This window comes from Trachurus japonicus, chromosome 8 (genome assembly GCF_045865225.1).
Source record: "Trachurus japonicus isolate A0001 chromosome 8, Traja_1.0".
In the NCBI taxonomy this organism is placed as follows: Eukaryota; Metazoa; Chordata; class Actinopteri; order Carangiformes; family Carangidae; genus Trachurus; species Trachurus japonicus.
Window position 1 is genome coordinate 16,943,171 of NC_140914.1, and position 16,814 is coordinate 16,959,984.

Below are 16,814 nucleotides of genomic sequence, written 5' to 3' on the forward strand. Positions count from 1 at the left end.
CTTGTGAGTTTGTTGTTGACAGGGCCGTTGTATAGGGGAGAAAGGTGATGATAATTCTAGGGGCCCAGCGCCCAGTGGGGCCCATAAAAAACCCCAGTAGTCTAATCTTTGTATGACTGATTTATTCTGCGTAAGACCCTGACTAATACTCATAGTACACTGTAAAAACTCAACATCTTTCCAAGAATATTTGTCTTATTTCTTGTCCAAATGTCTCATTTCTAGTCAAAACTAATCTCTTTCCACTTACATTAAGACTCATTACCTAAAAATTAACTTGTTTTTAGATCATTTTCACTTAAATTCACAATAAATAGAAAAATCTGCCAGTGAAAGTAAGTTTTTTGTGCTTGTAATAAGGAAGAAAAGATTTTTTCTACTTATTCCAAGTGAAAATCTGCTTGAAAGAAGTAAAAAGTGTCTAAAAACAAGCTACTTTTAATATGATGTGTCTTATTTTAAGTAGAATGAGATTTGTTTTGACTAGAAATTACATTTTGACTAGAAATAAGACAAATGTTCTTGCCAAGATACTTGAGTTTTTCCAGTGTAATGCTGCATTAGCATCAAAACAAAGAAGGCTAAATAAAAAACGATAATACATACGTAGTCTAAGGAAAAAAAAGGAAAAGTTAGGGGGAGGGGCCCACTTTAGTATTCTTTAAGGGGGCCCAGAATTCCTAGCAACGGCCCTGGTTGTTGACGTTGCTGTTTTGAAATGTCATGACATAATGTTGACTGGTCGGTGTGCACCGATTGTGTAGCAATGTGCTGTAGCCTAGTTGCAAGTTGCACAATCAAATTTACCAAAAACTACAAATGGCACTTTGACCAGATTTGAGCTTGCTTTTCATCATGCCGGCTCAGTCGTAACTTGAACCTAGTGGTCTCATACCTTATTGCTGACTCATGAACCTGCTGTTAGTAAATGTGGCATTTTGTTGAGTCAGAGGTGCACTTGAATAACACTGCAAGTCTAAGATTAGTCATCAGGGTTCCTGCTTTGATGTAAAAGATACAAAGATACAAAGATGATGGCCAAATGTTAGTATAGCAGAAAGCTCAAGAGTAAACATAGTGACATTAGGTTAGGTGAGGCAGGATGATGCGTGAGCTTTAATAATGAAGAAATCCAAATCTGGTTAAAGTGTGGAGTAAAGCTGGTGACACATTTGTACAATTGTGACTAAACTACACCACAGATATAAATGACTGTATTCTTTGTATTCTTTCCTGTGTTTTTCTAGTGGCATCTGGTTTTCTATCACAATGGACTTCATGTCACTGAAATGTTTTGTCTTAACAGTTTACATGGACATTTTTTTGTTAACTGCTGATGCAATACATACTTGAAGTATTCATTCATTTACATCCTTTTTTAAATGTTCTTTTCTAATTGTGTTTACATTAAAATACCACTGTTTTGGGGATTTCAATTCTTGTCATAACTGGAGAATAATAAAAGTTTGAGACACAATGTCAGCAATGCCGTCTGTAATTTATTTAAAATAACCACATGTCACATTAAAACAAACATAACTTAGTTTCTATGAATGAAGAAATAAAAAACTTTAAATCCCTCCCTAGAGTCATGGAGTTGTCCTCACACCACTGGAGGTCACATACTAGTATATCAACGCCTGCAGTTGATCAGTTGTTGTAAATTAGGACTAATGGTGCGAGTCCGGACTACTGGTCATCTCCTGGACAAACCAGTGTGGCAGGAATGAATACTGGGAGTCCCTGTGGATGGAGAAGGTCACATCTCTGCGGGGCTCCCAGGAGAACAGGTAAACCACACTGGAACGGAAACAATAATATTTTATTAACAGCAAAAAAAGTACAAAAACACAAGCAACTAACCAGGGCCGTTGTATAGGGGAGAAAGGTGATGATAATTCTAAGGGCCCAGCGCCCAGTGGGGCCCATAAAAAACCCCAGTAGTCTAATCTTTGTATGACTGATTTACTCTGCGTAAGACCCTGACTACTACTCATAGTACACTGTAAAAACTCAACATCTTTCCAAGAATATTTGTCTTATTTCTTGTCCAAATGTCTCATTTCTAGTCAAAACTAATCTCTTTCCACTTAAAATAAGACTCATTACCTAAAAATTAACTTGTTTTTAGATCATTTTCACTTAAATTCACAATAAATAGAAAAATCTGCCAGTGAAAGTAAGTTTTTTGTGCTTGTAATAAGGAAGAAAAACTTGCTCCACTATCAGATTTTTTCTACTTATTCCAAGTGAAAATATGCTTGAAAGAAGTAAAAAGTGTCTAAAAACAAGCTACTTTTAATATGTGTCTTATTTTAAGTATAATGAGATTTGTTTTGACTAGAAATGACATTTTGACTAGAAATAAGACAAATATTCTTGCTAAGATACTTGAGTTTTTGCAGTGTAATGCTGCATAAGCATCAAAACAAAGAAGGCTAAATAAAAAACGATAATACATACGTAGTCTAAGAAAAAAAAAGGAAAAGTTAGGGGGAGGGGCCCACTTTAGTATTCTTTAAGGGGGCCCAGAATTCCTAGCAACGGCCCTGCTTGTAACTGAAGAAGTTCAGTGTTGTCTGTCTGTATGATGGTTAACTCACCTAGGGTTGTCTTCAGTAGCCACGTGCTTCACAAAGGACAAGAAATCACAGCAGAAGTTCATACAGACTGTTGGCTTCCAGCAGTTGTATTCATTCTGTTCAGAGAGAAAAATCGAAGACAGTTTGAAGACTACAGGTCGACAGGACTGTAAGCTCAGTCGTACTCAAAGCTAGATCACCAAAGTGAGAAGAATTTTAATCTTCTGGGCACAGAAAATAATCATGGTAATCCAACATTTACTGACATTTCTGTCTGGACCAAAGTGGTGGTGTGATTATATATAGGGATGTCACGATTACTTGTTTTCACAATTAATCATGGTATTAAACGCCACAATTAATTAATCGTAAAGATTCCTGAATACCGTCACTTTCACAAAAATTTGATGTTGGAACCTTATCGGCAGATGTGTGCAAAACTAAAGGTAAATGCACAGATACTGGTCCATTTATCTAATATAACATTGAATTGGTAGGAATTTAAATGTTAGCGTGTCATTTTTAATTAAAAAAAACAACAAAACAAAACAAAAAACGATTAAAATAAACACAAACATTTGGTATAGATGACAATTTATGACCTGAATATTTCAAACACTTCCCCTGGGGATTAAGAATTGGTCATATATTAATAGATACTTGAGATATTTTGTGTAAATAATGAGTAATGTAATTATATTTTGACTATATTTGAATTTCCACATTTATAGTGTTGTGAAATGAATTAATGCATAATAATCGTGATAATCGTAATACCGTGATTATTTCTCTGACAACAATCGTACCAAGAAAGTTTATAATCGTGACATCCCTAATTATATATATATTTTTTTAAAGAACTACTCAATACCTTTATGAGATGTGAAATCTTCGAGATATGAAAAGTCTCCACAGAAACAACTACTCCTTCATGATCCCGGAAACCTGCTACAACGCGAGGGACTCCAGGAAGGAAAGACTGGGCCCACCACTTCAACAGTTTGAATCTGTGGAACCACAATGATGAAACTAAACAATAGCTATAAAGTGTATATATATATACACACATCAATTAGATCAGGGTCGGCCGCTGGCATAAACACTCTATGTGGTTGTTTAGGGCCACAGCCGTTAGGTGGGGGGCCACATGATCAGAAAGGTACCGGGGTTCATTCAAGTCATTTAAACATCCTGAGGTCTGCATGTGCAGCTATGAGCTTTATATGTAATGTGAAGTCAATATTCAGCTTCTTTTATCTCACATTTGAGACATTTGATGAAAATAGAACGGCAGAATGACAACATTTGTGCTCAAAAAGCAATCTTACAAAATTTCATTTTAGACTTGTTTTCTACACTTATCTATTACTGTATTCATATCCTATTTCAAGCACCAAAAAACAGTTCATTCTCATGACTGAAGGTGTGTTTTCACAAGGGATTTGAATTTTTTTCAAAAAGCAGACCTCAAATTTCCAGCATTTGGCCTAAATAATTTCTTTATAATATACGGTGTTCTAGGACAAATTGGCATCAGTGTGCTTACAGCGGAGCTTCTAATATTTAGACATAAAACACTTGTGTATTGTTACATCTGCAAGTATCTTAAAAAGATACATTTAAGAAAATATGTAAAAGTTGACAAAATGGCCTCAAACCTCAGAGGGCATAAACACGTCTGTATTCAGTTTTAACCAGTGATTTGGTGTTTGCGCTTAGAGTGCAGGGCCACAAACAAAAATCTTGTTTAGGGGGCCACCAAAATCCTAGGGCCGGCCCTGAATTAGGTAACAGACAACATGCCGGGTGTCATCGTCCACCTGTGGAGGTTGCTCCTCTGTTTTGGCGTACAGATCTCTGCAGAGGTCTTCAGCTCGACGTAGCAGGCAGGAGGAGCGGGAGCGCTGGGGTCTTTATCCCGACAGTCCACCTCTCCGGAGAACAGAAGCCTGTGATCTGCAAGCCGAGTCTGCACCACAGTGCAAAAGGCCTCGTTAGTGTTGACAACCCCGCCTGGGTCAGGTACACTGTGGATGTCATCTACAAGGGTGGATAAAGAAGACCAAGTGTTAGTTAGTTATCAATCACATTACCAAAACACTGCAATTTTTATTTTTGGATATTGTTAAAAACATGACCTTGGTCAAACATCAGATGGAAAGTCACAATTCTGAGATGATATGTCACAATTATAACCAGGGCCGTTGCTAGGAATTCTGGGCCCCCTTAAAGAATACTAAAGTGGGCCCCTCCCCCTAACTTTTCCTTTTTTTTCTTAGACTACGTATGTATTATCGTTTTTTATTTAGCCTTCTTTGTTTTGATGCGAATGCAGCATTACACTGCAAAAACTCAAGTATCTTAGCAAGAATATTTGTCTTATTTCTAGTCAAAATGTAATTTCTAGTCAAAACAAATCTCATTATACTTAAAATAAGACACATCATATTAAAAGTAGCTTGTTTTTAGACACTTTTTACTTCTTTCAAGCATATTTTCACTTGGAATAAGTTTTCCTTCCTTATTACAAGCACAAAAAACTTACTTTCACTGGCAGATTTTTCTATTTATTGTGAATTTAAGTGAAAATGATCTAAAAACAAGTTAATTTTTAGGTAATGAGTCTTATTTTAAGTGGAAAGAGATTAGTTTTGACTAGAAATGAGACATTTGGACAAGAAATAAGACAAATATTCTTGGAAAGATGTTGAGTTTTTACAGTGTACTATGAGTATTAGTAAGGGTCTTACGCAGAATAAATCAGTCATACAAAGATGTTTAGATGTTAGAATTATCATCACCTTTCTCCCCTATACTACGGCCCTGATTATGACTCATAGAATTAGTATATAATGTCTAATTCTGACTAACTATCATGAATAAATTAATTATTCTCTACTACATAAACTTTAGTACCTGCGCATGTGTATTGCTCGAACTTGTACCCCCAGTACATCATCTCTTCGTGCTTCTCGGTGCGGTTCTCTCGATCTCTGCGAGCAGCTTCCGTCTCCACTTCACTGATGTAAAGTGTGCCTCTGAACCTGGTGACTGCCAGCAACCAGCCCTCGCGCGTCTCATAGGGAGTGGTGAGCAGCTTGGTCAGATGACCCCGCCATGTCACAAAGTCGATATCTATAGCACTGAGGAGGAGGGCAGCCAGGTGATCAGACAAAATACTTCCAACAGGTATCCACAAAATCTAAACTGTCTCGCAGCATTTCAGTTTTGGTAAAAGCAAAGCATGTCCTAGATCAGGGGTTCTCAACTAGTCTCACTCTGGGCTCCACATTTTCCCATGGTCATTAAGTTGCGACCCACTTTTATAGAATTCAAACCAAGATTTTTTTTTTAAAAGCCTTTAAAAACTCATTTTGCTCTTTACTGAGCAAAGTGCATTTCAGAGCACATGAATGAAACTGAGGAGTTACCATGACAACTGCATGTACGGAGGTGAATAAAAAAATATCAAACTGCACAAAATGGAGACCAACAAAACAATATATCTGACTTCTAATGCATCTCTGCATTCAGAGCATATTCACAAAAGTGAATAAATATCAAATTGCACAAAATAAAGACCCACAAAACAAAACAAGATTCACTGCATTCAGGCCACATTAATAAGAACCTGATATCTTTGCATTCAGAGCAAATAATAAGAAACTGAGGAGGAGTTATTTTTCAAAATAAAAGACACGTCCAATATCAGATGTGCATTAAATAACATTTACTTTTTTGACCAGCTGTCCGCAACCCATCCAGAACGGGTCCGCGACCCACTTTTGGGTCCCGACCCACCAGTTGAGAACCACTGTCCTAGATCATAAATCACTCTATATTCTGTACAATTCACTGATTCTTCCTCATTTAGAGTACTGTACAGAGACATGGGGAAACACATACAAAACTGCACTTGAGCCACTTTTCATACTGCAAAAAAGAGCAATGAGAATTATTCACAGGGTTGATTATGGGGCACACACCGATGACTTATTTTGGAAATCTAAAACTCTAAAATTGTTTGATTTGGTGGAGCATAAAACAGCCCAAGTATTATATAAAGCAAGGAACTATCTGCCACCAAGAAATATTCAGGGAAGGTTTCATGAAAGAGAGCAAGGTTATGATTTAAGAGAGAAATCAAATCTAAAGGTTGGCAGAGCTCGCACAACAAAGAAAAGTTTCTGTATCACCATTTGTGGAGTAAAACTGTGGAATAATATGAGTAACTGAAATCAAAAACATTTCGAGTGTAATCATGTTTAAAAAGAGACATAAAGAAATGATTCTCCAGAGGTACATTGAATAATTCACACAAGGTGTTTGCTTACTTACTATTTGGATTAAAATGTGTAATGTGTAAAATGTTTAATTAGAACATATAGTTAAAATTATAGGGGTAGGATTAGATAAGTTTATACTTCTTCCTACTCCTTTTCGCTCATGTAAACTGCGTTGCTTATGAGATGTTACTTTTTTTGTGTATACATTTTTGCTGTTCACTTATTTCCTTATTATATTATACACAGTGGCATCTGATTGTCTCTGTGTACACTCACCGTGATGAGGCCGTGGCCTCCTTTGAGTCAATCTTTGCTCTGTTGGCTACGACCCAGCGCAGCATGTGGTCCAGCTTCTCCTTCACACCGTCATCTCTCTTTACAAAGCGATCCTTGTATCCATCCCTCAGGTCAAAATTAGGACTTCTGTCAGGCTCTACGTAGTATCTCATCTGCCTGCCGTCGTTGAAGAACCTACGCTCAGAGTCAAGGGAGAAACATCCTACTTCGACTGGCTGTTTGTACACAGGAAAGTCTCTTTCATAGAGTTCCCTTCTGGTGCTCAAACCCCGAGAGCTGAGTGGGTTTTGCCAGGGAGCTGCTGACTCAGATTGATGCTGCTGCTGCTGCTGCTGCTGCTGCTGGTGACTTGGTCTGGAGCGTTTGGTCTCACACTGATTTCTTTCACTGTCATCTCTTTCTCTTCTGTATGCTGACTGGTGGTTGTGGGAGCTGGATAAGCGATTGTGGGATCTGTGGCGGTCCATAGCTACCTGATAGAGAGAGAAGAGCAATGAAACAAACTGATGATAAGCCGGTGCATATAATTTCATTTGCCCAGGTCATAGTATTTCAAAGGAGGTTAAATCGAAAGCAACTGGACTTAGTTATTTGTCTAGGAATTTGTCTAGTTATTTGTCTTTCCTAGACAAATAACTAAGTCCAGTTGTTTTCGATTTAACCTCCTTTGAAAAACTGATGATAGTATTGAATAGTCAAATGTTAGTGACAGTTTTGCTATATAGGCTACTATCTAGCGCTTACAGTACACTATAGTATTGTTCAGTCTAGTAACTTGTGTTGTTTACTGTGATTATGTCATTGTGCTGCATTTAGCTGCTTATATTTTCCTGGGTAGGCTAAATAAAGTTGAACTTAAAATCCATCGCAAATCAAGTCCATTGTAATCAAAGCCATCGCTACATTCCAATTAGTGTTTTATGTGACTGTTTACAAGTACATAGTGTAATTTATTTTGGTATTTTATGGCGTGCCCGCATAGAGTAAACATGCATGCTTTATTAACGTGCATATATTTTAATGTATGAAATGTTTTATGTCTAAAAACTAAAGGTAAATAAAGGAAAACGTACCTTGGTCAGAATACACAACAGAGACAGCTAACGTTAAGCTAACGCAAAGTTTCTCTGCATGCTAAGTCAGTTAAAAATAATAAACAGAACTTCGTGTATAAACGGCTACGATATTTTTCAGCATCTTTTCTGATAAATTCAAAAAGTGACAGCGAGCGAGAGAAAAACACATAAATACTGCACAGTCTATGGTTGTAGCATGGATAGGTTGTAGGCTACTAGCTGGCTAGCTATGTAGCATAATAAACCAATGCTGCGTTCGCGACCACTCGGAACTCGGAATCTTCGACTTCAAAACCCGAACCGGGACGACATTTGCATTCAAAGAGCTGCCAAGTACACGCAAGGCATTAAAACATTACAAAGGGCACAAAACATTTTTGTGTGTGTTTTTTTTTTTTTTTTTTAAATAGTAGAATTTTAAAATAATGAAACAGATCATTTAAAATCGAAGAGAAGTAGCATCAGTAGGTGTCCGAGTTGTCGCGAACGCAGCACCACTATAAACATCAAACTGTTTCCGGGTGCAGGTTAACATCCAGTCCGCCCGGTGGTAGCAGAGGTACTTCCTACAAATATAGGCGATATATAAGATTTTGAAATTTGTTCGTTGGTTCGGACGGGCAGTGAGTGCTCGTTGTGTGTCGTTGAATTGAGACACACAACGATGTGGATACTAACATTAGTGTTATTAGTAATTTAGCTAACAGACAAGAAGAGTTTTAAGCCAGTTTCGCTGCTGCGGTATCTGCTCGTTGTTAGGTGAACGAGTAACGGAGCGTTGCTTAGCAGCAGTTAGCAGCACGAGCTCGGCTAACAAGAAAAGACAAAAGTGCCCGGTGGGTCCTGTCGAGTTGTTTACACTGACAACATACTGTATGTTTCCCAAGTTAATATGATAGACTGGCATTATTATCATACCTATAATCTGCGTTAGAAACGTGAACTAGTGGGGAACTAATGTGTTAACATTTTAATGGGGCCACACGAGTCTTTCTAGACGAGGAGTGGCCCGTTACGTTAAAGTTTACCGTTTTATTGCTGCTGTCGCTATGGTGATGTTTAATTCAGCAAAAGTTGACAGGACAGGGAGTGCAGTATTATACACAACTATTTGTTATGTTTGTAGAAAACGTGGATTCTGTGTGGTGTTAGTTTGATCAGCTGATTGATAGTAATAGTAATGATTTCTGTGACGATATAATTTCTCCCCCCCACAGGTATGAACAGGAAACGGGCTCTGATTTCGGACACATTCAAGGTGAAGAAGCGACGATGCGGCCCAGAGAAGTTTGGAGCTGTTAGAGATGAAAATGGTAGGTGACGGTGGTGCCGATGAGGCTGCAGTTTCATACACAATTTAACCCTCTGTGGTATCATGTTGCCCTCAGGCAACATACCACTTTTTGGCCTGTCACATCTCCACAATTCATCCCATTTAATGCTGTAATACTTTAAAAAAGAGAAGAGACCTTAGAGAACCAATAACAATGCTTTAATTTATCACATGACTTTGAAGAAGCCATACTTTGCTCCACTAAAACGGTCTGAAAACATAACTTCCTGGCCCCTTTTTCTGGAAAAAAATATATTTACACTAATAGATTAGTAAAGTTTAATTTTTAATAGTTCCATGCAATTTATTTATTATAAAATAATGGAAACTTGTTAAAATGCACCTGTTGCCCGAAAGCCATACCATTATAGAAAATTGCAATGTTGCCTTGAGGCAACAGTGGACCATTATGGAATCAAAATTGCATTATGAGACTATGGTAGTGTGTGTTTAGGTGTAAATATAATGTTCAAAAACATATAATTCATCATCATTTTGTTTTTTATCCTTAATAAATTAGATTTTGGATGCAGTAAAGTAAACATCAGGCTATTATGATGATGATGAGGAAGATGAGAATGAGAATTGGGATGAGGATGAGGATGAGGCCAGTGAAGGTGAAAGTCTACAGAGACTGGTGTTTCTAATACAGTATATGATGAACCGTAATGGTACAATGTTGCCTACAGTCAACAAATCCAAAAAACTTCCAAAAATAAATAATTTTTTAAAATTTCTTTAGATTATGTTTATTTAGTCTATTTTGAGACATAAAAACACTCCAAACATTTTTTCCCCCACTGGCATCATAATGCGTACCATAGAGGGGAGTATTTATATCCTTTACTTACTTTCCATTCATATGCTCATCTCAAAGGGCCAGCTGACATCAGAGCGACCCTGGAGTACCTCATGACGCTGTTTCCCAGGAAGCTCTTCAATGATGCCTTGCCTCAAATAGTGCTCAAGCACCAACTCTACAGCATACACAATGATAAGACTTTGGTGGACAAGGAAGTGGTAAGTTTGCTCTTTTGTGTGTCAGTAAATGTCACGTTTATCTATGAAAATATGAAAACACCACCACCACCACCACCACCCACGGCTTCTTCCATCCTTGTGGTTCACAGAATAAACTTCGAGAACAAGCAGAACTGCTCATGTTCCAGCTTGGGTTTGACGCCGAAGCCTTCGGGCTGATTTTCACCTCAGACTACAAGGCCAAAGTGCTGGCAGAACAGGAGGGCAAAGTGACACGGGCGACAGTGGAGAAGTTCCTGGAGAAAGTTTTGACTTCCTCTTGCACGGACCTGAGCTTCAGCAAAGACAAAATGCTGCGGGAGTTCCTCTTTACAGACTCGGAAATAACGTACGGAAGATCCCTCTCTTGTTTCTTTTCATGCAGTCCTTGTCAGACATGGTTACAAAAAAATATTCATTCAACAATTACTCATCTTGTGAGGAATTTCACTCTGAGATGTATTAACAAGACTGCTTCACAGGGAGTCTAATATAATATTTAAAGGGATAGTTGCATTTTTTTTAAAGTGGGGTTGTATGATCTACAAATAGCCCCTAAGTACTTTAATTGCAGTAGCAGACTCTCTGCACTCCTCCCGTTAGCAACGCCAGCCCATAGCCCTGCCCAGAGATTTACAACATACATTGTTGTGAATGGACCCAAAGAAACGGCCTATTTTCGTGGCCTAAAAGAGGTTTTACCTGAAAAAAAAATACACAGTTCCATTGTTCGCTATAATATATTTTTTTCCAGCCCTTCAAAGTGCAGGAAAAACGCTGATTTTATTTGGACCTAACCAACTCGCGTATTCCTCTGGCCCAGGGTTAGCGCCCGCCGATCAGCAGTTGGTTAGGTCCAAATAAAAACTGTGTTTTTCCTGCACTTTGAGGGGCTGGAAAAAATTGTATTATAGTGAACAATGGAACTGTGTTTTTTTTTTCAGGTAAAACCTCTTTTAGGCCGTGAAAATAGGCCGTTCCTTTGGGTCCATTCACAACATTGTATGTTGTAAATCTCTGGGCAGGGCTATGGGCTGGCGTTGCTAACGGGAGGAGTGTAGAGAGTCTTCTACTGCAATTAAAGTACTTAGGGGCTATTTGTAGATCATACAACCCCACTTTTAAAAAATGCTACTATCCCTTTAACTTGAAAATTTCCCTTCAACATCTAATCTATTACCCTTCGGGCAATGGGAATAAAGTTACTCAAGTTTATGTATCTGCAACTTTGCACAAAGAAAACTTTTGTAAGTGACTTGTGCCAAAATCTGAGACTGAGACCTCATACTTGTCTTAACCATTTTCAAAGATCAGCACATGCTTTATTTGTTCACCACCTAGGGGACTGGTGAAGTCAGGGGTCCTGACTGTGAGGGACGCAGGCAGCTGGTGGCTCTCCATTCCCAACTCTGGCAAATTCACCAAGTACTTTATACAGGGTGGGTGGGTCTGAGACAGTGTCAACAAAACTTAACCCCAATGATGTCGCATGTCACCTTCCTTCTCTCTTTTTACAAGATTTTCAACAGTGCCGTGCTAATTGTTGGAGTGTTTGTTTCTGACCATCTTGCTTGCTGTTTTCCCTGCTAGGTCGTAAAGCTGTGCTTGGCATGGTGAAGAAGTCCAAATATAGTGAAGTCCTAAAGTCAGAGCTGGAGGAGCGGCGAACAAACTCGCAAGTTAAATTCCACATGAAGTATCACATCCACGACATTGTTGGTGCGGAGCTCGTAGAAAGGTATATTTGTTTATTTGTACCAGATGGATGCTAATAATTCTGAGAAGTGTTGAGTTTCAACTGGATGTTTTCTAGTAGGTTGTAGTTACCCCATCTGTCAAATGAGAAGGCCAGGTACTTTGTGCAGCTGCTCTCAGATTTATGATCTTCACAGCTCAGTAATTGAAGGGTTTTTCTGTTACATGCTTGGACAGCCCATGAGATAGGTGCTAGCCCTCAGGTTTTAAATAATGTCCATGGTAAAAGGTAAAGTAAAAATCTCACAATAGTGTCTCTCTCACTATGTGCTGTCAAAATGGAGGCAAAAACGCCAAAAAAATATACTTTAAAGGTACGATATGTAAGAATGTGGCCAAAATTGTTGCTGCAGTCAAATTCAAAACACAGCAGTGCGTTGTCCCCCCTCCCCTACTATACCCACCAGACTCCAGGTTGCCAGACAGCGACGCGCTAACCTCCGCTCTGCTCACTCAGTCAGTCTCAAAGCAGAGTAAAAAGCTAAATATTCATCAACAACCTCACTGTTTTATTGCTCTGACTGACTCACAGTAACTACGAGCGGAGTTCACGTCACTCAGGTGATCTGCAAGTTACAGACACGTTCACAATCACTTCATTTACCATCGGCTCCATTTCGCCACATTTCCTCCCTCTTTTCTAACTTTCACTTTGTAATTCTTCCCTTTAGCTTTAGCTTCAGCAGCAGCTCAAACTAACTACAGGGGTGCAAACTCATCAGGGGTAAAAAAGGTGACAAGATACCGACCCCCTAGGGGGGTCCGGGGGCATGCTCCCCCGGGGAATTAAAAAAAAAAAAAAACTTTGAAGGTGAATTTACAGTCAATTTTAGCATGAGACTAGGGTCCAGATTTACTCAGGTTTGCACAGCTTTTGCTCCTGTTAAACCTGCACAATCTGTCTCTCTGTGTTTGGTTTTGAAACATGTGAAGGGGGTCTTCAGCCTATGCAGGTTTAGCATGAGCAAAAGCTGTGCAAAACTTGGAGAATCTGTCCCTTGATGTCCATCAGATGAACCTTGCAAACCTTGCCTTCAAACTAAATAATAATTTAATACAGACTGATTGGTTCATTGTGAAACATTTATTTATTGATGTAAATGTGTTTTCTGTACGTAGGCTATGCTCCGAGGTAGCACTGCTCTTTCTGTCCAATAACACACATGAAGCTTAAAAATGCCATAGGTTACATAAAACATATTAAGCGGCAATATGTATTTAAAAGATGTTCAAGCAAACGGTTCGGTTCACGGTTTTGTGGTCATGGTTTTCGGTTCGGTTTGGTTTACTTTGATCGTTGGGAAAATCAATCATGTCTTGTATATTCAGGTTAAAACTGAAAGAATGAGGCAGTCTGACATCTGATACATCATTGTGACAGTCTGAGGTTAAAAGTAGTGAGATTCTGGCGGCAAGGGAGGAGACATTGATAGTTCCAACATGTTTTAATTTATTGGGCAAATAAAGTTATCTAACAAATGCTAAGAACAATTAGATATTCACTGAAATATATAACCTATATTTATTAATTGTGGTTCTTACAAAAAATATATCTTATAAAATATAAAAGCTAAAATGTCTCTTAAAGCTCTGCCCCTTTAATTAGTGCATTCATTCATTCATTCATTTTCTATACCGCTTATCCTGCATAGGGTCACGGGTGCATAGGGTCACGGGTGACATAGTATTTAAAAGATGTTCAAGCAATACTAAATAATTTAACTTTAGCCTACTACTACTACTACTTTACAACCACATTATTTACCAGCAACATAAAGTGAAACAGAGGCAGAGGTCCTGCCACAGTCAGTCAACCTCCTCCTCCTCCTCCTCCTGCTGCTGCTGCTGCTGCTGCTGCACAGGTCGCTCTGGAGCTAGTCTCGCTCGCCAGACCCTCCTCCAGAGAAGGAGACACTGGAGCTAATAAAAGCTAAACGCGCTAATCGCTAATTGGCCGCGATCGCGATCATCACACACACGCGGTCCCATACAGCACCTACACAACGCTGCTGGCGCGTCTTCTTGCTCCGACTCTTTCACTCGCCGTGCTCAAAAAGTCGCGTTAGTTAGTCTGTATTAAAAGTGAAGCTTCAGGTGTGTATTGCTGGACAGAAGAGGAGCGCTGCCACCACTCGTTGTCATCCAGGTGCATGCGCCTTAAAGAGACAGGTGCTCGGCTCGCCTCGCCGGACCCCCCCCCCCCTCCCCCCCTTTCAAATTTTTTTTATTGCGGATTTACACGAATCACACAAACGACCAATTTGGGATCCAAAACGGCGAATTTCGCCGAAAGGTGACAAGTTTGCACCCCTGTTTAAATAATGTCCATGTGGTTATTGTTGAAACCTTCAAAAAGAACCAGCTCAATACTCTCACTCAGAAAATGATTTATGACAAGTAAAAAACACCCACAATTGCTATCTAATCTATCGAATGCTATCTAATATTCTATTTACTGATGATCAATTTGACACATTTGTATGGGGTACTTGGAGAATTTTATATTGTTACATCCTAATTTACCGAATAGACTTTGTTTTCTTTCTTTCTAGCATACCTACAACTTCAGGGACATTGTTGCGATTTGTGGATTCCTGAGACACTGCGACAAGACTGACGGACATTCAGTTTAATTAAATCGACGAGTAACTGAAGATGTGAAAATGCATAAGAATGAACAAAGCTTTGTGAAAAGTGTTTGTATGAGGACGATATGTGAATTAATTTAAGATTTCAGATTTCGGTTCTGTGCCATATCGATTGTAAAAAAACCTTGTGGGTTTATGAATTGTCAATTATGTTGACACAGTATAGTCAGGTTTTGACTTATATTGTAATAAAAATGATATGACATGTGTCTTTCTCATGTGAGCGTTACTGTGTGTACACCATGAAACCACTTATTGCCAGGTTTGTCAAAACCCCTAACCTGTCCATTAGGTATACCTGTTGTATACTTTTGTGTATATAATAAGATACTTTTCAACATTTAGAAGGATTATGTGTTGACATGTGTTACTTAAAACAGGGGTTCTCAACTAGTCTCACTTTCCCATGGTCATTAAGTTGCGACCCACTTTTATAGAATTCAAACCAAGATTTTTTTTTTTCAAGCCTTTAAAAACTCATTTAGCTCTTTATTGAGCAAAGTGCATTTCAGAGCACATGAATGAAACTGAGGAGGACCATGACAACTGCATGTACGGAAGTGAATAAAAAAATATCAAACTGCACAAAATGGAGACCAACAAAACAATATATTTGACTTCTAATGCATCTCTGCATTCAGAGCATATTCACAAAAGTGAATAAATATCAAATTGCACAAAATAAAGACCCACAAAACAAAACAAGATTCACTGCATTCAGGCCACATTAATAAGAAACTGATATCTTTGCATTCAGAGCAAATAATAAGAAACTGAGGAGGAGTTATTTTTCAAAATAAAAGACACGTCCAATATCAGATGTGCATTAAATAACATTTACTTTTTTGACCAGCTGTCCGCGACCCATCCAGAACGGGTCCGCGACCCACCAGTTGAGAACCACTGACTTAAAATATATATTATTACTTAGCTTGTAGTTAGAGGTAATGCTGTACTGTTTTAAGTTTAAAGCAGATATCAGCGGCACGGCCGTTTCGGCTAATGCTGTGTTCAAGGCAGGCTTTTGAAACCGTAAGTTACAGCTTCAAGTCACAACTACGACTTGGTAGCGTTCCAGGTAACCCGTAGCTCGTGTTTTTACCGTCCTGTTGTCTGTGAAAGTTCCCTATAACGGCCACTCGTAACTTCCGACCCGTGAACTCGTACCAGATCGAACTGGTATGACTTCACAGGAAGGAAAAACACAAAGTACGAGTTTCCTTGAACGCACCATGAGTTAGCAGCCCCCGCCCTTGTCAGGCATCAATTGGTCCTCGTGCTACGTCACCACATTCACGCGCATCCCTTGGCTGCACACACAGCCCTTCATGCCGTTCTCTCCCCTCATTGGATAACACTTGTATCCCACAAGGAAAATTTTCTCCTCGGGTTACAGCAGAGCAGAGTGACGGAGAGACTCGTGTTTAGGCTGAAATACTTCATGTAAGTGATTGCTGACGGAAAATAGGACTATTTAGGACTTATATTAACAAAAACATTCCACTGATATCTGCTTTAAGTGGGGAAACATAAATACCTCTAGCTTTAATGTGATCCAACACCACTGAAAACTACATCAACATTTAAATAGATGCCTTTCTAAGAGTGTTGATCAAAGCTCAACACTCTGAACACTTAGATATATTGCAGTTGTATCGAAGTCCATAAGATTTTACAGGATTTTACAGGCGTTTGCCTAGTAAAGTTTATATGGTACTATGTTCACTGTTAGGTGGCCAAGCCTCTAGCCTCTGGTTTTACTTCTGTAGTCTCTTTATCTAGCAACAAATGCACCGAGTTGTCAACAGGTTGTATAC

At 38.9% G+C, this 16,814-nt stretch overlaps 2 protein-coding genes across 4 annotated transcripts; one reads left to right on the forward strand and one right to left on the reverse strand.

Moving 5' to 3' along the window:
- Window positions 1–1,479: 1,479 nt before the first annotated feature.
- On the reverse strand, window positions 1,480–8,768 carry dxo (decapping exoribonuclease). Of its 3 annotated transcripts, none has more exons than XM_085784289.1 (7): window positions 8,747–8,768; window positions 7,145–7,634; window positions 5,499–5,725; window positions 4,403–4,622; window positions 3,454–3,589; window positions 2,604–2,698; window positions 1,480–1,800 (listed from the first exon to the last, which is right to left on the reverse strand). In XM_085784289.1, exons 2-7 carry the CDS (start codon window positions 7,630–7,632, stop codon window positions 1,671–1,673), a joined length of 1,296 nt encoding a protein of 431 aa, XP_085640415.1. In that variant the 5' UTR covers window positions 7,633–7,634; window positions 8,747–8,768; the 3' UTR covers window positions 1,480–1,670. The 3 variants fall into 3 exon arrangements, with proteins under 3 accessions (XP_085640415.1, XP_085640414.1, XP_085640413.1); XM_085784288.1 differs by lacking the exon at window positions 8,747–8,768 and adding an exon at window positions 8,239–8,456; XM_085784287.1 differs by lacking the exon at window positions 8,747–8,768 and adding an exon at window positions 8,239–8,456 and having other exon boundaries at window positions 7,145–7,638.
- Window positions 8,769–8,778: 10 nt separating this feature from the next.
- LOC146982981 (winged helix repair factor 1-like) lies at window positions 8,779–15,206 on the forward strand. The gene is made up of 7 exons (XM_085784292.1): window positions 8,779–9,077; window positions 9,459–9,554; window positions 10,452–10,594; window positions 10,705–10,943; window positions 11,936–12,033; window positions 12,185–12,332; window positions 14,902–15,206. Exons 2-7 carry the CDS (start codon window positions 9,461–9,463, stop codon window positions 14,945–14,947), a joined length of 768 nt encoding a protein of 255 aa, XP_085640418.1. The 5' UTR covers window positions 8,779–9,077; window positions 9,459–9,460; the 3' UTR covers window positions 14,948–15,206.
- The last annotated feature ends 1,608 nt before the right edge of the window (window positions 15,207–16,814 follow it).